General features: G+C 40.2%; 2 protein-coding genes across 16 annotated transcripts in view; one reads left to right on the top strand and one right to left on the bottom strand.

The window, feature by feature from the left end:
• Positions 1-5,703, bottom strand: part of TMEM87A (transmembrane protein 87A) — a 43,307-nt gene extending 37,604 nt beyond the window's left edge. For 3 of the 6 annotated variants that reach the window (XM_089904922.1, XM_089904929.1, XM_089904926.1), the window contains exons 1-2: positions 5,509-5,668; positions 1,132-1,217 (exon numbers count right to left, since the gene is read on the bottom strand). Coding sequence is in view for 3 of the 6 variants with exons in the window: in XM_089904919.1 (XP_089761045.1) it covers positions 1,132-1,217; positions 4,152-4,212; positions 5,509-5,652 (291 nt within the window). In the remaining 3 variants the exon portion in view is untranslated. Of the gene's footprint in view, positions 1-1,131; positions 1,218-4,151; positions 4,213-5,508 lie in introns of all 6 variants that reach the window. The other 3 variants (XM_089904919.1, XM_022587376.2, XM_022587375.2) reach the window with 3 other exon arrangements.
• Positions 5,459-23,213, top strand: part of GANC (glucosidase alpha, neutral C) — an 82,724-nt gene continuing 64,969 nt past the window's right edge. For 9 of the 10 annotated variants that reach the window (XR_002646562.3, XR_002646563.3, XR_002646565.3 and 6 more), the window contains exons 1-4: positions 5,831-6,727; positions 9,604-9,666; positions 11,208-11,316; positions 19,687-19,814. Coding sequence is in view for 6 of the 10 variants with exons in the window: in XM_022587365.3 (XP_022443073.1) it covers positions 6,705-6,727; positions 9,604-9,666; positions 11,208-11,316; positions 19,687-19,814 (323 nt within the window). In the remaining 4 variants the exon portion in view is untranslated. Of the gene's footprint in view, positions 6,728-9,603; positions 9,667-11,207; positions 11,317-15,283; positions 15,516-19,686; positions 19,815-23,213 lie in introns of those variants that run through there. The other variant, XM_089904839.1, reaches the window with a different exon arrangement.

Genomic DNA, 23,213 nt, shown 5'->3' with positions numbered 1-23,213 from the left:
ACTACAGAGCCCAGGCGCCCCAGAGCCTGCATGCCACAACTAGAGAAGAGAAAACCCGCACACCACGACTAGAGAGAAGGCCGCGCACTGCAACTAGAGAGAAGTCCTCGCACCGCAACGAAAGATCCTGCACGCTGCGATGAAAATCCCGCATACCGCAACTAAGACCTGACGCAGCCAAAAATAAATAAATAATAAAGTCTTCTTGGACCTTGAAAAAAAATTTTTTTATTAAAAAATAAGTAAATAAATAAAATTTGAGCTTTCAAGTAAAAACTGGAATTTTGGAAAACTTGCATGTTCCCTACCATGATTTATAGTTTCCAATACTTACAGAGTATCTGATGAGACTGAAAGGTCATATTAACAAATGTAATTTTGAATTAATTGTAAAATGAATTAGTATTTGGAAGGTTTATATAATTCAGCCAACCAATATTTTCTAAGTGACCATGAAAGATGCTGCCAAATCAGACATGGGCAAAAGACCATTCAAAGTGCAAGACATACCAATTTATTTTAATATAACAGAGCACAGAAAAAGTTCACTGATATGGTTTCAGATTCCACACTGCAACTAACCTTTAAGAAACTCCACTTATTGCATTTGGGTATAGAATCAAAGAACAATATCCACAATTACCTGAAAACACTATTAAAATACCATTCCCTTTTCCAACTACATATCTGTGTGAGGCCACATTTTGTGCATACACTTCAACTAAAATAACACATCACAATAGACTGAGTGAAGGAAGTATAAGAATCCAGCTATCTTCTATTACACTAGATATTAAACAAATAGATTGGCAAAAATACAAAATAACACCACTCTTCCCAGTTTCTTTGAAAAACAGTTTTCACAAATTAATAAATATTTCTGTATTTTTCTGTTTTAGTTTCTAATACAGTAACCCACATGAATAAAGGCTTTTTTGGGGTCTGTAGTAAGTAAACACAGTTCTGAGACCAGTAAGTTTGAGAACTGATAGTACAAATTTGCCTGCATATTGGGAAGCATGATTCTAGTTCCAGTTCTTCTCCATAGCTACATGACACTCTTTCCTCTATCAGGTTGGGACCTGATGATATCTAAACTCTAAGAAAAGCCTGTAATTTTATGCTCCATACCTTGAAGTTGTAGATTTCATTGTAGCAGTCAGCACTTTTCAGATACCAGGTTATATTCAAAGACACATCACAAGGTTCTCCATCAACTATAAAAGAAGAAATCTTTGTGAATAAAAGATAATTCCCAAACAAAGCATTTTTCCTAAACTATTACCCCACATCCCATTTCCTGCTAAACTAAGATACTCAAAGACCATCCTTTCTCCAAACAGAAGGTAATGAAATAATAAATTTTAAAAGAACTAGATATTCTTCAGTTAAAAGTAAGAATTGTTGCTCACAGAAATAAAAAGCAGTTAAGGATTTTTAACCTTTGAAACCGTGTATCTATTTTTATGCCTTAAAATCTTCATTTCTGATTCTCTCTTGGGAAAAAACCTGGAAGTGATAAAGCAGCCTTAAGTTAAAATCAGTCTTCTGTTATCATTTAAATATTTACTGAGCAGAGCACTTAAGTATACAGCGATACATGGCACTGTGTTAGGCCAAACAGGGGAACAGAAGGGAACAAATTATTGAAGACTCTTAAGTCTTAAAAAAGATTCTAGTTGAAGAGTCAAGGAATAACAACATTAGGAATGTCACAAGGCAACAAAAATAGTTCCACTGAGGGAAAACCTCATGGCTTAAACCTTGAGAGATATCAAAATTGGATAGAAAAGGACTATCAACAAAAAGCAAACCTGGCTGGGGAAGGCAGGAATAGAAAAGACAAAGATAAAAAGAGTTATTAGATTCTTTTTAAAACTCACCTTAAGAGAAGCCTCAAGGAACCTCATGAAATCATAGAAGCCTCACATAACTCATTCAACATATTTTGAGGCACAATATTCTAGTGAACCAAAGCATTAGTCTGAAGACTTGGGGTGTAAACCTGACTATATGACTGTTAACTGTCTCACCTGGGGGAAGTCAGTATTTCCTTTTATCTTTGATTCCAGCTGAGGAAGGCAAAATATACTAGAAATACATACTTTGTGCAAATGTGACAAAGATAAACACGACCGCATCTAAAAACCTACTTTTGGTTCTTAAAAGAAGCACACCTAAAATTACAAACTTTCCCTTTTCTTTGGTTTAAGTGGTTTTCTCAGACTAATTTTTAAGCGGCACACTTTTATAAAGCTCAACTTTTATAAGGCTTTTATAAGGCTAAAATACACAAAAATCTGATGTGTTGGATAGAATGTATGGAAATGCTGAAATGGATACTGCAATCTTGTTATGAACTACTCAGAAGAACCAAACAGAAAAGGAATTAATTAAATAAAAGCCCTAACAGGAGATTTGCAGGGAAATGTGCCTGCAAAAATACTACTATTTATGTTAAAAGACATAGAATTTTTTTTTTTTGGCCACGCCGCGAGGCTTGCGGGATCTTAGTCCCCAGACCAGGGACTGAACCCTGGCCCTCTGTAGTGAAAGCTCCGAGTTCTAACCACTGTACCATCAGGGAATTCCCAAAACACATAGAACTTTAAATGAATGGCTTTAAGAGACAATGAAAATGGTCCTGCCACATTCCTCACCTTCCCTCGGCTGGCAGGTCTAGTCCCTAAGAATCTTACATGAGCCAGGTGCAGGTGTAAGGGAGAAGTGGCTACCTCTAGAAAGGACTGGAGTTCCAAGCTTTGAGCAAATCTCACTTCTTTCTCCAAAACAGACATTTTTAATGTAGGTGAAAAATTGTAATTTTAGGCTTAAAAAGAAAAGAAAAGAAAAGAAAATGGCCCTGCCAATTTCATGGAAATCTATTGTATACCATACCCACAAAAGCATAAAATCAGAGACAAGGTAAGTATGAGAAAACACAGAAGTAACAAAGTGAAAGACAATGCAAATTTTAAGAAGCTTCCAACCCTCCAAAAACAACGAAACACAGACACTTCAAAATATGCAGCTTGACCAAAAACCACTAGAAAAACCATTAGAACAAAATACAGGTAAGAAGAAACTGTACAAAATAAAAGGACAGAATAGCATACAGGCTGTCGGGGTATCTCAAAAGACAAAATACTGCTATCCCTAAAAGCTCTTCTTTTCTAGAAAGCCAACCTCACAAGAAATACCAGCGTGTCAGAGTAGATTTGATTTAAATCAAGCTTAAATTACCAGCCAAGAGATCATATTTTCATGGACACAGTACATTCTTCATAGAAATTCTACCTAACCCCTCCATCCCACCAGGCTATAATCTCAATAAGAGAAAGGGTCTTTTCTATCACTTCCTTGCTGTCTAAAACAGTGCCTGGCACTATACATAGTAGGTGTTCAGTAACTACCTAACTGATTAAAAGAATAAAATCATCCAACTATGACATACTTTGCATTTTCATAGAGAGAAATATGCATAGGAGCACACATGGATCTGGATTTTTATTCCTGATCTTGAAATGGAGCTGCCCATGATCATTCATTCTCTAAAAATAAAGCCAGTTTCAGAAATAAAAGGAAGCTTTTCTTTAATACACAATGGGGTATTCTGGATTCAGATACAGTGGTTTTCCCACTGGACAGACTGGTTTTGTTCTACGTATCCCTATTTCCTGGTAATTATCTTTGAGCTTCCTCTTCCAAAGATCCAAGTGGTAAAATACTCCTTCAGCAAACAAAAGCTTTACTGAACATATTTATTCAGAGCCAATGGTCTGACAAACCTAGGTCATGTGTCCAGTAAACATCTAACAAGCACACAAAAACAAAATCGGCAGTTATCTCTATGGCTCAGAACAGATTAAAACCCATGGAGGCGATCAACCAAAACAATGTGTCAAACTATATATTGTTAACACCAGAAAAACAAGAGAAGAAAATAAAGTTCATAAAAGTAAGTATTCTAAAGATTATTCTGTGAAAGGACCTTAGTTACACTACATAGGTTTATACCTAGATAGTGCTGGACTATTAAATTTCAGAACTTATGTTGAGAGTAAATCATCAGAGGTAGAAAACAGGTAATTTGAAAGTTCAAAGATCACTCAAAAACTCGAATAAAAACTTCATGAAATGCAAAAACTCACATTTCAGGAAGATAGTGGTATTTTTGAAGAGGATCTTTCCAAAACTAAAATAATTTTTCCCCTGCAAAGATAAAGGAGAGATAATTAGCATCAGATCACTTTAATTCCCAAAGCAGAATATAACTGATATAAAAAGCTAAAATTTATAAAATGTTGACGTTAGCTTTCTTAACACACACACACACAAAAAAAGGCATCAATATCCCTCCTTTTAGTAAAATTCAACCATATCCAAACTGCAGGATTTTGAAGCTTGGTGCAGAGACAAGTTTTTTCTTTTTTCCACAGGCCATGAAGCAAGGACTCCAGAAGGAAGGCTGCTAGAAATCCTAACCTAACTTAAATCTTTCTAAAAGGTACTCCTTAATCAGTTCATTCCCTTTACTCACTAACCACCGTCCAGAATAACCAATCATTTCTTCAAATAAACTATTCTATGAGCAGACAGCCATATTTAACTATTAACCATTTTACAGGTAACAAATAAATACCTAAAACTGAGAATCTGAACATCGTCACCAAATTAACAAAAGCTGTAATTCTTACCATATCAAAAGCTCAAATAAGATTTGGGCATTACAACCAGTGAGCAGAGCAGAACAAAAAGGCTACCGTGGTTTTAATACGACTAATGCTTTTCGGCATTTCCAGCCAGCATCTGATTTGTCGGCTCACAGCACTATAGCTCTTACTCAAACGACGTTTCAAAAAGGTGGTAAAGGGAAGAAAGGGTCAACCAATCCAGTTAATTATCCTTAAGAAAAACTAACTTATCATAAGAAATTTTAGAATACTGTTTCTTCCGTTTTAAACATTCTCACGTTAGAATACATCATTTTAAATGCCCAGGCTTCCTAATTACACGGCAGGGCTTAGAATAACCATTTCAAAGTCCAAATGAAATCAACCAACTTCCTAAGTAGAATTATCCAGTAACAAAAAAGTACAGAGAAAAAAAAAAGAAAGAAAGATGTCTATTTACATATTCCTCTCATCCAACCCGGGGTCACAAGATTCTGTGAAACTTCTGCTGAAAGAGAAACCACTCTCCACCTATACATCAAGTTTACACGTTTCCAGTCAGGCAATGAAAGTTCTCTGCCTTTGCTGATAAGAAACCGCTCCACCGCCACTCTCCGCTCCTGAATTGACCCTGACATTCCTGCTAATTTACCCAAAGAAGTGTACGGCTTCCCGCTCCAGGGAGGTGAGTCCCGGTTAAGCAGCTACACAGACACTCCCGGCAATCCCACCCCTTTGGAAGCGGACTTCAGTGGAACCTTCATGGACCCCTTGGGCTGCCGTAGCCCCACCCCTTGCTCCTCCGGGCTCAGTTGCTCCTGAAGTGACCACTCACCGACGGTATCGGAATGTGCCACTTGGATCGGTCGGCAGCAGCGACGGATGCCGGTCCTACACTGAAAAGCGACAATGGGGACGTCTGAGCCCCCAGGAGAAGAAGAATGACAGGCAGCACCTGAAGCCACGCAGCCGCCGCCATCTTCACAGCCGTGGAGTGCCTACCGAAAGCATTTCACCTTCTTCCGGTTCGTCCCGCCCTCTTCCGGCTCCGCTCTGGGGGCGGGATAATCCGGGTCCTCAAAACCTCTGGTGGCTTGTTTGTTTAGCGACTCAGCGGCCCCGCCCTCAGGCAGTTGTCAGGTTTGGTGTGAGGCTTTGGACCTACTGCGCAGGCGTCTTCCTGCCGTAACCTGGTCACCTTGGAGTGTTAGAATGATCCACAAAAGTTAACAGCCGAGTCTGTTGGCTCTTCTCTCTCCCAGCCCTTAAAGGGTTTGGGGACCAGGGAAGAACCCCATGTGGCGTTTGGCTTTCTCCTCCTCCCGTTCGCCCCAGTCCCTCATCGTTTGAGTCAGACGCTGGGGCCAAAAGTCTGGCTGCCTGTTTAGCGTGTAGTAGTGAGTACTCGGTTTCCGGAGGTATTTAAGCAAAGACTGGAGTTTGGCGGTGGTGGAGTATAAGCCTTCCTAAACGGCATAATGTAGTAGACAACCCCTTTTAAAAGACCCTTCTAGCCGTGAAGAGTATGATGTAGAGTTTGGTCGGAGAACATCAACCTCCAGCAACAACCCCGCCGGCACTTCCTACTCAAAACTAAAATACAGGAGAGAGTGGGTCAGTTTTCAGTATCCGTGGCGTGACAGTCACTGAGGTAGATCTGCAGAAGCTTCTACCTAATCACGCAGGCCCTGTCGGTACTTCCTCGTTCTCACGCCCTTGGTCTGCATCCTCTAGCGCTCTTTGAGTACACGCCTCCTCGGATGCAAAAACCTTTTCGGTTTCTAATGAAGGCAGCTCCTCATCAGCTACTCAGAACCAAGAAAAATTTGCCAGATAAACCTCTGTAGAAACCCTAATTTGGGCCTGGAAATCCCGGGAGCAAGTGTCAATTTGTCACTCCTTAAGGACATGAAAGTCCCAGAAACTTGATGGTGGTGAAGTGCTGGCGGTTATTTAGAAAGACTGACAATCTAAAAGATCGCCTGGGGCCTTGGCCTGAGATCTGGGAGCCTGTGAAGTGACTGGGAAGCCATGGACGCAGCTGAGAAAATCAGGTAAAGGCCCAGTGGTCCAGCAGGGACTGACCCCAGGGCCCACGGAAGCAGGGGATAGATAGTACCTGAAAACAACATTCTGGCTTTGAAGACTTTATTTTTTTATAAATTTTATTTTTTTTTTTTTGGCTGCGTTGGGTCTTCATTGCTGCGTGCGGCTTTTCTCTAGTTGCGGGGAGCCGGGGCTACTCTGTTGCCGTGCGCGGACATCTCGTTGAGATGGCTTCCTTTGTTGTAGAGCACAGGCTCTAGGCGCGCGGACTTCAGTAGTTGTGGCTCGTGGGCTCTAGAGCGCAGGCTCAGTAGTTGTGGCACATGGGCTTAGTTGCTCCGCGGCACACAGGCTGAAACCTGTGTCCCCTGCATTAGCAGGCAGATTCCTAACCACTGCGCCACCAGGGAAGACCCTGAAGACTTTATTGATTGTTTGATTGCATGTCTTATTTGCATATTTTATATCTGTGGACTCAATCTCTAGCCTTCTCAATTCCCCACGGAATTAATTGATATTAATAGCCTCTCATGAAATACTTGAAGGATGGTTAACAAAACCGGAAGAATTGTTATCAGAACTCTTTTTTTTTAACGTTAACATGGTGGTATTTATTTATCTTATGAATTTATTTATTTTTGGCTGCGTTGGGTCTTCGTTGTTGCGCACGGGCTTTCTCTAGTTGTGGCGAGCTGGGGCTACTTGTTGCAGTGCGCGGGCTTCTCATTGCAGTGGCTTCTCTTGTTGTGGAGCACGGCCCTAGCTGTGTGGGCTTCAGTAGTTGTGGCACGCGGGCTTGGTAGTTGTGGCTCGTGGGCTCTAGAGCACAGGCTCAATAGTTGTGGTGCACAAGCTTAGTTGCTGCACGGCATGTGGGATCTTCCCAGACCAGGGCTCAAACCCGTGTCCCCTGCATTGGCAGATGGATTCTTAACCACTACGCCACCAGGGAAGCCCTGTGATCAGAACTCTTAACACATGAATTTCAAACAGGTTGCTTTCCAGGTTCAGCTAAGTACATCTCTTCCTATATCATTCCAGAGTTTATTCTTCAAAACTGGAAAGATCTTTGACATAAACCACAGCAAGATCTTTTTTGACCTACCTCCTAGAGTAACAGAAATAAAAACAAAAATAAACAAATGGGACTTAATTAAAAGCTTTTGCACAGCAAGGGAAACCATGAACAAGACAAAAGGACAACCCTCAGAATGGGAGAAAATATTTGCAAATGAAACAACAGACAAAGGATTAATCTCCAAAATGTACAAACAGCTCATGGAGCTCAATATCAAAAAATAATCCAGTTAAAAAATGGGCAGAAGACCTAAATAGACATTTCACCAAGGAAGACATACAGATGGCCAAGCGGCACATGAAAAGATGCTCACCATCACTAATTATTAGAGAAATACAAATCAAAACTACGATGAGGTATCACCTCATGCTGGTCAGAATGGCCATTATCATAAAATCTAGAAACAATAAATCCTGGAAAGAGTGTGGTGAAAAGGGAACCCTCCTGCACTGTCGGTGGGAATGTAAATTGATACAACCACTATGGAAAACAGTATGGAGTTTCCTTAAAAAACTAAAAATAGAACTACCATATGACACAGCAATCCCACTACTGGGCATATACCCAGAGAAAACCATAATTCAAAAAGATACATGTACCACAATGTTCATTGCAGCACTATTTACAGTAGCCAGGACATGAAACCAACCTAAATGTCCATCGACAGATGAATGGATAAAGAAGATGTGGCACATATATACAGTGGAATATTACTCAGCCATAAAAAAAAACGAAACTGAGTTATTTGTAGTGAGGTGGATGGACCTAGAGTCTGCCATACAGAGTGAAGTAAGTCAGAAAGAGAAAAACAAATACCGTATGCTAACACATATATATGGAATCTAAAGAAAAAGAAAAGGAAAAAAATGTTCAGAAGAACCTAGGGGCAAGATGGGAATAAAGATGCAGACCTACTAGAGAATCGACTTGAGGATACGGGGAGGGGGAAGGGTAAGCTGGGACAAAGTGAGAGAGTGGCATGGACATGTATACACTACCAAACGTAAAATAGCTAGTGGGAAGCAGCCGCATAGCAGAGGGAGATCAGCTCTGTGCTTTGTGACCACCTAGAGGGGTGGGATAGGGAGGGTGGGAGGAAGGGCGATGCAAGAGGGAAGAGATATGGGGACATATGTATACTTTGTTATAAAGCAGAAACTAACACACCATTGTAAAGCAATTATACTCGAATAAAGATGTTAAAAATAAATAAGAAATAAAAAACATTGGCCCCTAGATTATCAGCATCGTCTTAAAAAGCAAAGGATTTTCCTTCTCTGTTTCTATCCTTATTCTAGCACCTCGTACATACCTCTGTTATATCATTTGTCAGGTTGATTTGTGATGTTGGTTAGGCTGTCAAAGAAAACTCAGACACAGTACTTCTTATCTTCCTCAGAGCCCAACACTCAGCAAGAAAGTTCTGAAAATATTTTGTTGAATAAGTAGGTGGGTGGGTTGTTTTTGTTGGTCTGGTTTGGGGCTTTTTGTTTTTACTCCTTCAGATTTTATTGTTGTAGCCATAGCCTTCAGTCATTCATTTTAAAGAACCCTTTCTCATAAGTGACAGTGCTCTTTTTCTGTTGCTTTCTGAGCAATCCCAGAACTTCATGTTTTGTTGTTTACCATGGGTGGTTTACAAAAGGATGTTGTTCTGCAGCAAACACATTATTGTGTTATGGCCATGACACAATTTTGCATCACAATGATTTATGTCCCATGATTTATATTATAGTTAGAGAAGGTACAAAATTTGGATTCACAAACCCTATGTAAAATAAGTTTCTTAAAATGTCTTTTTATTAGTGTTGAAGATGAAGCTGTGGATAAAAAGATTTTCAAAGACTGCAGCAAGATTGCTTTCTACAGGTAAGAAGAGGAAGTATATGACCTAGATAGAATAGTTCTGAAAATATTTCAAAATTGATATTTATTAAATTTTTGAGAACTGATAGACTTTCTGAGGAAAGAGTCAATTAGGAAATTCAGTGATTAAATAATTTATTGACAGGAGAAATTCACCTTTACTACTCTAGCTTAACTCCTGTATTATTTTATTATTATGTTATTAATTATAATTAATTATATTGTATACTTATACATTATAATTAACATTACTGTGTTAATAAACAGGTATTTTAAAAGTCAAAGTGTTTTTCAACTAACGTTAAAATTTTGAATCTTTGAAGAAATAATACTTTTACATGGTTCAAAAATCAAATAATATAAAAAGATACACATTGAAAAATGTTACTTTCTTTCTTGTCCCCTTCCACCCCATTCCACATCTTTCCCTGTAAGTAACCAGATTTATTAATTTCTTATTTATCTTTCCAGTATTTCTTTTTGTGAATGCACATATTCTTATATCACCACCATTCTTAGGCCAAGTAGCTTTCTATATACACTGTTGTATACGTCTTTTTTTCTGCTTCATAATTTATTCTGAAGAGCTCTGTATGAGTATATGGAAATTGTCTTCTTTTTCATAGCTGTATGGTATTCCATTGGGTAAATTATAATGTATTCACTCTCCTACTGCTAGACCCTTGGGTTGTTCTCAGTCTTGCTGTAACATCACTGCCACAGTGAAAAGCTATACATATGTCATTTCCTACACATGCAGGTATAATGTCATTTCCTACACATGCAGGTATATTTGTAGGATGAATTTCCAGGAGTGGGATTACTAGGTCAAAGAGTAAATGTATTTGAAATTTTAACTATTACCAGATATCCCTCCATAGAGATTGTGTCATTTTGCACTCCCATCACCACTATATGATTGCCTATTTCCCCAGAGCCTCAAAAAATATTTCTTTAAAACTTCTTTGAGTGTCTACCTTTATGTGGTCCTGAAACTGAAATCACCAAAAATTATATCATACAACTTTCTAATTTATACACACAACTCTAGAGAAAGAAAATCATATCATTTTAATTCTGAACAGGTACCTTAGAGGGAATTCTATAGTGAACTCCTGGTCACCTTGACAAACCACTGGATTATATTGGACTTCCACTAAAATTTATTAAGTTTCAATTAAAGTATACATTTCATGGAAAGAGGGAGGAACATCAACAAGCTAATACGTGTCATCTATGAAAACTGCCCCACCTTCTCAATAAAGGGGACAAAATACCATCCTTGAGTAGTGTTATGGTGAACAATTTTATTAGTACTCTTCTTATTATTTTATTAATTGCATTAGCACTCTGCTTATTAATTTTCTTAGCTCTCTAAATTATTGATACTCCTCTTAGTGCTTTATTGGAGTACTAATATACTGCTTGTGCCCAGTTCACCTACTATTGAAGTGAATTTTAATGACTTCCACATGGTAATATAGTCTTTTGGAGGCTGAGAGTCACAAATCATTCTCAGACGTCTGTATACTCCAAATCTGTAGGCGTCAGAAACAGCGGCTCTCCAAGAAGTCTACCTATCGGGCATTACTAGACTCAGTCACAGAAGGCAAAGAGAGCACCAGGTTCCAAATCATCAACGAAGCAGCTAAGGTGAGAAAAAGTATTTTCTACAGAGAATTATTTGTTTCTATATTTATTTGGGTTGAATGAAGTAAATTTCCACAAAGGCTAATTAAACTATGTATGCTTCAAAAACAAACTTTGTGAGAGAAGTAATGCCATCTTTTTAATATCTACACAATGCTACTTTAAAAGTAATATGACTGTCAACATATAGATTGCCTTGTATCAGATGCTTTCTTAGATGTTTTACGAATGTTATTTCCTTTTAATTAATCTTCAGAATCATCTAAGAGGTACATTGCATTGTCCCTAATTTTCAGATAAGGAAATTGAAGTCTAAAAAGCCACTTGCTCAAAGTCATAGCTAGTAACCAGAATTTTCACCTGTGACTGTAGACTCTGTCACGCACCCATGCTCTTTTTTATCACTATTACACAACATACCCTCAAGCAAGGTACAGATTCAGTGAATGTCCAAACCTCAAAATGTGAGTGGGCAAGAGGAACAATGGTCTATGCAGTTGAATAAGTCACAGATGTTCCCACCCCTAAGCTGCTTCACTAACAGATGACCATAGTTGTTACATGCTGAAAGGATTAGAGCAGTATCCTAAGTGCTTTTTCTCATCTGTCAAGTTTTCACACTACTTCAGATGGGCCAGTCACAGAGGAAGTGCTGTGGGCCAGGCTAGGAAGTGTGGTTATGCACAAGTAGTTGATGCTTCCAACCTGACCCTCACTTCACATCCTCCCCTGTCTTCGAAAGATGTCCTAAGCTTCTAAGGCCTCCCAGACCAATCTGGTTTAATTGGTAATTCGCTAAAGGACATAGGTAAAGACGTGCAGTCTAGTCCCATAACAGCTTAGATAGTAATTCCATCAGCTCACTAACAAATCCCAGTTCTGGGAAGCAGACTGAGAAGACATCCCCACTTTCACTGCAGCATTGTGAGAGATCTTGTGACTACCGTAGAGCTTGCCGTATAACATTACACTGAGGAATCTTCTCGGAGAAGACAGAGCAAACACTGCCCCACAACATCAGGGCATTCTCTGTAACATTTGTAAGGCCTTTAACTTCGTCGAGAGGCACAACTTTATTCCCAGGCAGGAGGAGCAATGGCACAGTGAGGAAGGCTACCTTCCATATGAAGTTTTAGAGATTTTAGTCACTTCAAAGATGTAGAATTCTCTAACATAGCTTTCTTGCCTGAATTCAAAATAGGGGCTAAAATCATATCAACAGTTTGTGTTCTCTATCCCCGTCCCTTTTTCCCAACTTATGGTTACTTAAGGATGTAGTTGTGGTAGCAGCACACTTAGTTCTTTTCTCTTAACTACACTGAAGGGATGGTTAGCCTTTCTTCAAAACCTAGTGCTGCTTCTTAATACCACTCATTTTTTTCTGGAGGAATTTCCCTCCTTGCTTGGCATCTGTGCAACCTTTGAGTTCACAGCTCATGGTAGAGTACTGATCCAGGTCTCCCAAACTTTACATCCTTTTGTAGCCAAGTTTGAAAGCTGTTCATGGGAAAACATGGGGCAGCATTAATTTCTTTCCTAGAGAGCCACCCGCCATTTGCATGTGGTCTAATAGCCCAATACCCCGCCAAACCCCTGTATTCAGGGTCAGCAGAAGCAGCTGGCTCCAGGAAATGCAAGGAGTCCACCAGAGACCTTCCAGGAGTCGGTAGGTCTTTAATACCAGCAGTCAGTTCCCTTCCTTTCTCATTTTTCCTGTCATTTGCTCTTTTTCCTTCTTGCCTCTGATGTGTCTAGCCCCAGAGAGTTGTAGCTGTCCCATGGTCAGGGACAGTCCCTTTCTGTCCTTGGGGAGGCTCAGTCTGTTGAGCACCTGAACAATCCACTGTCGTGATGACACATGCCGAGGCAGAGTAAATGAAGCACTCGGAATACCAGTGTGGGCCAAAATGCAACTTCTCGATGCATCTCCATACCAGTGAAGTTAGTGGTAGATCCTCTCACACTGCCTTTTACAAGACTATAGGTCAGTTTCTCTGTACACACCTCTCTTTGGATCCTGAAAATATGAGGGACAATGCTGTTCAGGTCAGGTGCCAGAACCAGAGCCCACCAGCTATGGATGCCTTCAAAGGAAAAGAAGCCACAGTCCAGGAGGACCCACAGGAGCTCAGCGCAAGACAGCACATGGCTCAGAAGGGAGCTGAGGAGCCGGACAAGCAAGGGCAAGTGATCCAGGATGTCAGCAACGTGGCTCCCAAGACTGAGAACTCTGAGGACCCCTTGGAACAGACACAATGTTCAGGTGTTGGAAATAACAGTGCTGCACAGGGAATCTGCATGCTCTGATGTCAGGCAAATGCATGCAATGTATGTTTTGAGAGGTCACCCTAAAATTCTGAGCTGAATGTCATTTTAATGTCCTCCTTGTCACTTGGAGTTGAGATGACTAATAGGGACTTAAGGCTTCGTGCCCTCTATCAGTTTGATAGGGACAACAAAGATCCAAACAGTAATTTCTAAAGTTGTCTGAACCTTGTATCCTGCTCACTGCATAGTCAAGGAGCCTCCATTAGAGGTTTTTTCTGGGATGAGATGGGTGTTTCATGGGAGATTTCACAGTAGGATATGGTATGGATATGGTCTGGAGATTTTTAAAAAGCCACGTATATCCACTTATTCAGAATGATAGCTTTTTATTTCAGGTTCAGAGAGACAGAGCCCAAAGTCTAAGAGGATCATATTCAGCTCACAGCTGCAGTTCTCAGATTTCACTGATGAGGCAGATTCTGACAAACCCAGCACTCTTAGTGCCTACCTGCCCTCACACCATTAAAACTCTTAAAGCAATAATTTTGTTGTCAGGCTTTGTTGTTAATTTTTGAAATCCTTCTTCCCAATTCCGTTCTCCCAACCTGCTACTTAATAAGCAACCAGGAAACAGAACCAAGTTTCATTCACCGTTGTCTTAGTGAGCTCACACTGCTATAACATAAACTGGGTGTCTTAACAAACCTTTATTTCTCACAGTTCTGGAGTCTGGGAAGTCCTAGATCAAGGTCCCACTTCCTGCCCTGTAGACTGCCACCTCCTTAGTGTACAGTTGACCCTTGAACAACGCAGGGGTTAGCAGTGGAAAATCCAAGTATGACTTCACAGTCGGCCCTCAGTATACATGGTTCCACATCCACAGATTCAACCAACCAAGGATTGTATGGTACTATAGTAAGTATTTATTGAAAAAAAATCCATGTATAAGTGGACCCATGCTGTTCAAATCTCTGTTCAAGGGTCAACTGTATATTCACATGATGGAGAGACAGCTAACTCTCTGGTCTCTTCCTGTAAAGGCAGTAATCCCATCATGACTCCACCCTCATGACATCATCAAAACCTAAACACCTCCCAAGGCCCCATCTCCAGGTGCCATCACATTGAGGGTTAGGGCTTCAACATATGAATTGAAGGGTTGGAGAATGGGGAAGGTTTGGGGGAGGGGGGAAAATGACACAATTCAGTCCATAGCAAACATGATATTCCTGGGACACAGTAATGTTACAAAACAAACTGAAGTGTTGCCCTGTGTGTTGCCTCTAGGTCAGGACATCTAGGCTTTGAAGAAAAGCTGGTTGCAGGTTCAGATCCCTAAGTTTTCTCACATAGGGTCCTATTTCTTATGACAAAATAATCAGATATTTGATAAAGAAGCTTCCAGAAAATAATCTTAAAGGAGTTATCAGTAAAGTGTTGACTGCTTTTTTAGACCTCTTTTTTTCCTACTACTATCAGTTTTTTACCTTCAGTCAAAATTTGACATGGATTGAGAAAAAGAGAAGATCTAGTCTTGTGACACCAGAGCAGGGAAATTTATGCTGTCTTCTGAGTGTACCTAAAAAGCACTGCTAGCAAGGCTATTTGGAACAGACCTACGTCTTTGACCTACTTTATATTGCTAATTTTTATGCTTTTTCATGACATGGATGAACTATTTGGCAAAATGTTTATTTTGCAGCCTGTTTGCAAGTTTTCACTGGTGACAACACTTCTGGCAGCTTCTCCAAGGGTGCAGGGATATCTCTGAGCACCTCCATGAAGTTATCCCTTGCGTCTTCATCTAAGCAATGGGACTTTGCCCAACCAGCCACCTCCTCAACAGATGAGGAACAACTACTACTTGTTAACCAGGACTGTTTCTGCAGAAATGGCCAGGAACAGGCAGCTTATTGGGGAACTGGCCAAGCAATCAGAAGCATACCTGGACAGGCTAATTGTCCTTGGGGAACATGCTAATGCCCAGCGTGAACTTGCCAGCGTTCTCCATAGAGAATCAGTGCTTGCAATAAACCAACTGGCTACAACTATGGAAGGGGCAATAAGTGCCCTACAGCAATTTAATGAATCTTAGACCATTCTCTGAATCCTGGAAGGTCTTGACCAATAGCTGAGAGAGGTCCTTGCTCACTTCTCTAGGCCTTTTAGGTTAACTATTCCTTATAATATAGTAGAGAGACCTGGTTCCAGAGGACAAGCAAGATCTACCCATCACGGAGAAGTTGATGGGGTCATAATTTCCCTTATTAATACCCACCACCATTTAAATATATGTTAGAGGGCTGTTCTGTTAACTCAGTCATAGTCTCTACTAGTTTGGGGTGAAATTAAAAAAAAACTTTTAATGTAACTGTGATCCATTCCACTGCTTGAATGTATAGACAAGGCTGTTGTTACCACCATGATTTTTATAACCTGTCTCATATTTTTGCCCTTGTGGCCAAAAACACTAGACTTAGGGATGACAAACTACTGGGTTTTATTTTTATTCGGTATGGGAGAAATAAGATAGGAAAAGGGAATTTATGCTCTCCCAGATTATGGGAGGTGAGCCTCTGAATGAAAAACCAAGTAGAGACTTGTGGTACTAAAATGAACCTCCAAAATGTATTCCTTTCTTTGAGGATTTATTTCATCTTCTCTGTGTAGGAGGACATTTACACATCTTAAATCTTTCTAGGGGAGCAAAACCCATGCTGTCTCACCTTATTTTAAATGTTTAATTTTATGTTTCTTCACTTATTTTACATAAATCCATCTTGCCGCAATCTTTACTGCTATTCTCTAAATATTAACATTAAATAATTCTGAGTTTATGCAGTCTAACTTCTGTAACAACATATTTTTTTGTTTTTGCTTTTTTTTGCGGTACGCGGGACTCTCACTGTTGTGGCCTCTCCCGCCGCGGAGCACAGGCTCTGGACGCGCAGGCTCAGCAGCCATGGCTCACGGGCCCAGCCGCTCCGTGGCATGCGGGATCTTCCCGGATCGGGGCACGAACCCGTGTCCCCTGCATCGGCAGGCGGACTCTCAACCACTGCGCCACCAGGGAAGCCCACAACGTGTTTTTTATTGTCATTTTTAATCACTAATAGAGATTCAATAATTTATTTGTATATTATTTTAAAATAAATATCCAAACAGGTCTCTAGAGAACAGAAATGTTTAGAAATTCTTAATGTTTTAGATAGAAGGATATAACATTCATGTCCAGACTTTTTGACAGCCCGGTTTTGGTTGAAGAATTGGACAATAACTGGCAGTTAAGAAGCCCAGGGAAGTGGTTTATAAACTGTCATGCACAGAGCCCTGAGGTTTCCGTAGAGGTGTCTCAGAACTCAATGCAGGGAGGGGAGCGGGCTCAACGGTAGGGGCTCTGAGCCACTTCCTGCTGTTTTCAGTCCAAGTACCTTTACTTATTGGACTTCTGAGAGTCTGCTCCTGTTGATTTTTTAAGCCAGTAAAAACGGCATGAGCCAGATCATACAAGCAAATGTATACTAAGGTCTAAGGAAATTATGTGCTTGGAATATGAAGCTATGTTGATGATAATAAGAGATAAGAATGAATTTGGATATTGACTTTGAAAAGGGTTACCTATTGGCAAAATTGGTTTGCTTAATTAAGTTAAAATGAAAACAAAGTGGGGTTTTGACTCTGATTTGTATGTTTGCTTGCCTAGGGTTATTATAGGAAAAGCAGGGTTATTGCTACCTTCTCTCATATAATTAGGATTCTTTACTAGGCTGCAGCCTCAAGAACAGAACATATCAGACCAGTCTTTGGTTTAAAAAAATAAAAATTTTTAAGAAAGTTATTTTACTAATAATGGGGGGATCTCTGAGTATATAAACGAAATGCAATTTGTTAATCACATATAAGGGACAACCTGTGTGCCCTCTGCTTAGGATGTTCTTGCCCATTTTTGCCTACCCAAAGTCCTACTAATCCCTCAAGGCCCTGCTTAAGTCCCTCTTCCTCCAGAGAGATGTCCCAGAACCCCTCTCCTTACAGTCATCAATATTCCCCTTCCTTGTTCTCCCGCAGCACATGTCCTCATCCTATCTCAGCATTTATCATAAAATGCTTTACGGTTACAACATAGGTGTTGCATCTCCTCTAAATTGCACTCTCCCTAAGAGTTTAGCCATCCTTTTCACAGCAATCAGCACCTCACAATATTAGATGCCAAATAAATGTTAGTTGAATTAAATTTGAGAGAGTAGTGGAAATTTATGTCTAACTTGGGAGGGAATACATAATCTAACAGGACTTCAGCCTTATACTTGGATACATTTTCAAATCTTAGAATTCTGATGGCACACTTGAAGTAAACCAAATATACAAAAGAATACTAAACATATAAGCAGTAATTACAGTATGATTGGGGGTGGGGGAAAGGGGGAGGTGTTGGCCAAAGAGTACAAACTTCCAACTATAATAAGATGACTAACAGCATAGTGATTGTAGTTAATAATACTCTATTATATACTTGAAAGTTGCTAAGAGAGTAGATCTTAAATGTTCTCACCACAAAAAGGAAATGGTAATTATGTGACTTGATGCAGATGTTAGCTAATGCTATGGTGGTGATCATTTTTTGCAATATACAAGTATCAAATCAAGGAGTTGTACAACTTAAACTTACAGAATATGTCAATTATTTCTTAATAAAGCTGGGGAAAAAATTATTATTGTATGATCAGTACTACATCATAACCTTGTTTTTTTTTTGTTTTTTTTTTGCGGTACACGGGCCTCTCACTGTTGTGGCCTCTCCTGTTGTGGAGCACAGGCTCTGGATGCGCAGGCTCAGCGGCCATGGCTCACGGGCCCAGCCGCTCTGTGGCATGTGGGATCTTCCCAGACCGGGACATGAACCTGTGTCCCCTGCATCGGCAGGCGGACTCTCAACCACTGCGCCACCAGGGAAGCCCCATAACCTTGTTTTAAGAATGTCTGTAAAAGCAGCCACAGCCTATTTACCATTATTTACCTGGTCACTCTTCAGTGTCCTGTCACTGTTCAAGTGCCCTTTCCTATATTCTGAAGAAGCAAGGTTCCAGTAACATCGTTTTGTGGGGGAGGGATTGTTTTTGTTTTTGTTTTTTGGTGCTGCATTAATATTCTCCCTGCTTCCTATATCTTGCTTGCACCACAGCATACCTGTTCTGTGTGTTACCTCACACAGGCTACCCAGCTTAGCCTTTCATTTAACAGACATTATAGTAACAATACACAGACCCAGTTGTAACCAGAATTTGGCATCATACTGTACTTAATGATTTGCAACCAGTGCAGCATGGCACATCAGTTGAAAACCACTGTCTTAAGATATTTCCCTAATCTTGATGCCTCATTTTGTAATCTAAATCCAGCCATCTCTGCCTTCAGAGTTTGTTGTTATTGTTTTATTTTTCAAACTCTCTATTCTCTTTATGATTCTATGTTGCTTCCATCTTTCATCGTAGGCAGTATTTAACCTAAATTCTCCATCCTCTTGAGAAAGCTGAGAATATCCCAGCCTCTAGAGAAAGTTCCCCAGACCTTAATCTAAGTGTACAGGAAGTGCCTTGATTTTAGCGCAGGAAGCCTTATTCATCTACAGTAGAGAACCCCAATGACCACCATTTTACTGTCTATTCTTTTCTATTCTGTGGCTTGTTACCCTTCATCTTTCGTTCAACTGGAATCCAGTTACTCTAGTTTTAACACCAAACACTTATTCTTAAGATACCTGTACTTTATCATAGATACAGTGGGCTACATGTCCCAATTTTCCAAGGGCAGTTTCAGTTTATGCCTGTCATCCACTATCGTTATTAATAGAGAGCCCTCTCACTCTTAACAGTCCTGGTCTGGACAATTATATGTTTGCCTAACCATAGAACACATAGGAGGTGTTTGTTTCTACTACAGGTAGAGCCAAGCAAGTACATATAGATTGGAAAGCCTTTCCTTCATGATTACCATTGTTCTCCAATTTGCTTGGCCTATAATAATTTAAACATAGTTTTCTAATTATCACAATTTGTAGAACTGACCTGGGTAACCTGTTGAAACTAATCTCGTGTGTGTTCCCAGGTTCCTCTCCTGGCTGAAGTTTATGGTATAGAGGGAAATATTTTCAGGCTTAAAATCAATGAAGAAGCACCCTTGAAACCCAGATATGAAGTTCCTGATGTCCTCACAAGCAAGCCAAGCACTGTAAGGTAAGCCAAGAAACACACTACCTTGGATACACCCTCAATATGTTCTTCTGTCATACCTTGAGTAGCAGCTTTTGTATGAGTCTCTTAGTTTGCTTCTTCAAAGATACAACCATTTGCAGAGTTAGTTTTTAGTTATTTGGGGATAAATTTATCCATTTTGATGTTATCCATTCTGTACTCTCTTCCTCCACCATTTGACTCAACAGCACTTATTAATGGGGAGAAGCAGAGCTTCTGATCTTCTCTCCTCCTGACAAAGTAAGCGGTTTATCAGCCAGACATTGGGAGCAAGCAGGAGAGCTGTTTAATTGACTCACTCAGATGAACAGCAGGGCTCCAGAGATCCAATGTACTAGCAAAACTCCCATGCTTACAGTAATTTATACAGTTAGACTGACTCACTTTTAATTAACGGCAGTCTCAGAAGTCTAACATATAATCTGTCTTAGAGTCAGAGATAAATTAATAATCAGTTTCTAGGTGGAAAAAAAATCTTTAGGGATTAAAGCATTTTTCATGTACCTGCAGAATCTGCATCAGTTCTCAGCACATTTTCTGGTGATATTTTAACTTGGTTCTGTCTGTTGGTTTGTTATTTTCTTTATATCATGTCACTAAGGGAATATAAGATTATGCCAGATGCTTTAATTTTCACTACATCATTATCATAGTTTTATGTAGATTATTTTTTCCATGAAAATCTAATAAAAAGTTAATAAATTATGGGACTTCCCTGGTGGTCCAGTGGTAAAGAATCCACCTTCCAATGCAGGGGACGCAGGTTCGATCCTTGGTCAGAGAACTAAGATCCCACATGCCGCAGGGCAGCTAAGCCTCCACGCCACAACTACAGAGCCCATGCGCTCTGGAGCCCACACACTGCAACTAGAGAGAAGTTTGCGTGCTGCAATGAAGAGCCTGCGCACCGCAACGAAAGAGCCCACATGCCACAACAAAGATCATGCGTGTTGCAATTAAGACCTGACACAGCCAAAAAAAAGTTAATAAAGTATAAGGAGAAATTAATTTAGCTATGCTAGAACTATCATAAATTTAAAATATATCAGTGAGCCACTACTATATGCTAAGAACTTAGGAAATAAGAATTAAAAAGGGACTATTCTCATGACTTTGCAGTTTGGCAAATGAGAGAGAGAGAGAGAGAGAGAGAGAGAGAGTGAGTGTGTGTGTGTGTGTGTGTGTGTGTGTGTGTGTGTGTGTGTGTATTTCCTCTTGGTCACATTACATTATTTTTTACTCTCCTGGACGATTCATTTTACTAGTAGACCTTTAACATTTTTACATCTGTGTTCATAAGTAACATTAGTCTATAGTTTTTCTGTGCTATCTTTGCCAGGTTTTGGAGTCAGGGTGATATTAGCATTGTGTAGTAAATGTGGTATATTAGTTTTGCTTCTATTTCAGCCTTTTTCTAGAGGACCTTTGGCTACTGTAGTAACTAAAAACTACATTTCTCCATTTCCCAGACTCCCATATAGCTAGTTTCTGATGTAATTCAGGTTCCACCAATCAGATGCACTTACAGTTATCTTGATTTCAGAACTGAGTCTCCCATTTTGCTGATGTGCATCGGCAGCTATAGAATGACTCTAGAGCCATTAGTTAGGGCAGTGGTTTCCCGATCTCTGGATTGCTGCTGAGTTGGCATGATCCTGGAGCCCAGCAGTTGCCACATTGACTTCTGATTATCCAGCTTCCTGATTCCAGCTAAGAGAGAAGTTCTGTTGGCCTGCAATTATGCAGTATTGTTCTAGGAGTCATTACTGGACACTCAGCCAGGAACCTGCTACCTCAAACCTTCCATGATGTTGTAAGCTAATAATTCCTCCATATTAAGTCATTTACTTTCTGCTTAAAATAGCCAGAGTTGTTTCTGTTATCTGCAGTTGAGTTTTGGTTAACATAGTCATTGATATCAGAATGAGTATAAGCAACAGACCCTCAAGGATGGGAATCTGAGCTTAGTTAGCTGATCTACTTGGATTTGAAGGCAGTGAGGACCTGGTTTTCATTAGACGGTGAGATATTAATGTTTGGGGCTGAATACTACCCTCCCCAACCAGACTCATATGTTGAAGCCCTAACCCCCCATACCTCAGAATGTGACTATTCCGAGATAGAGCCTTTGAACAGGTAATTAAGTTAAAATAGGGTCATTAGGGTGGGCACTAATCCAATATGACTGGTGTCTTGTAAGAGGAGGAGATGAGGATACAGATAACACAGACAGAGGGATGGCCATGTGAGGACACAGCAAGAAGATGGCCATCTGCAAGCCAAGAAGAAAAGCCTCAGAAGAAACCAAACCGGCTGACACTTTGATCTAGGATTTCCACCCTCCAGAATTGTGAGAAAATAAATTTCTGATGTTTAAGCCACCCAGTCTGTGGTATTTTGTTATGGCAGCTCTAGCAAATTAATACGACTAGCAATAAACCACAGCATTCTGTGGCAGTCACTTAAATTACTACTTGTGGTTGCCTGAAATAGAGTGCCTATTGAAAGCATGGCTTGGGCAAACCAAGTGGTGGGGCCATAGCATAGCATGATTGCCATACAAAATTCAAAACTCTGAGGTGGCCTGGCTGCTATTAATTCACTGAAGAACTTAAAGAAAACAGCAGTTTCAGACTTTTAAATTGTCAGAAACCTAACATATTTCTATGACAATCCTAAAAGTCATATCTACAGAGTCCTCGTAGCTGAAAATCGGAGTTAGATTCTGTGGTTTTCTGAACTAGAGCGTAAGTTGAATTCACAGCTTCATCAGGTCTATGAATTTAGGGCATCAGCTGTGAAAAGGTAGGACTCCCCAAAATTGAATAGCAACATTTGGGAAGATTTGGATAACCCTGAGTCCCAAACCTCAAAATTCCACTGAGCCTCCCAGTTCAGCAGAAGCAGCTCCTTCTCCTCCATCTGATAAGGCTGATCTCACCTGCTTGGACACCCCGTGTTAACCTCACCTGAAATATACTGTGCCAGGGGATTCCAGTGCTCCCTGTGCTTCACCCTTACCACCCTTCACTGCCTCCAGACCCACTATCAAGTCAGACCCCAACATGCCTAGGGAGCCAATTACAGTCAAACCCAGGAGGAAAAGGCTTACACACCTAAAGAATTAAAAGATTTTATACTGGCAAAAATCTGGGAAATATGCATGGAAATGATTTCTGAGGGACTTCTAGACCAGAAGGAAGGACCATAATTTTAGGATCATGCTAAATTTACTGACATGGGTACAGGTACCAGAGAATCCAGATTTAATATGCTAGCTTAGACAGCTGAAAGTGGTTCTAATTATTTGCTTGGTTAAGTATAACTTGAACTCAGCTATGGACTGTGCTGAATGAAGCTGAGATACCAGAAATTCCTTGG

Source organism: Delphinapterus leucas, chromosome 2 (assembly GCF_059928025.1).
Source record: "Delphinapterus leucas isolate spDelLeu-1000000601 "Yukka" chromosome 2, BTC_Dleu_Yukka2, whole genome shotgun sequence".
Classification (NCBI taxonomy): Eukaryota; Metazoa; Chordata; class Mammalia; order Artiodactyla; family Monodontidae; genus Delphinapterus; species Delphinapterus leucas.
Note: the sequence above shows the minus strand (reverse complement) of the source record. Positions and strands in the feature narration are given on the sequence as shown.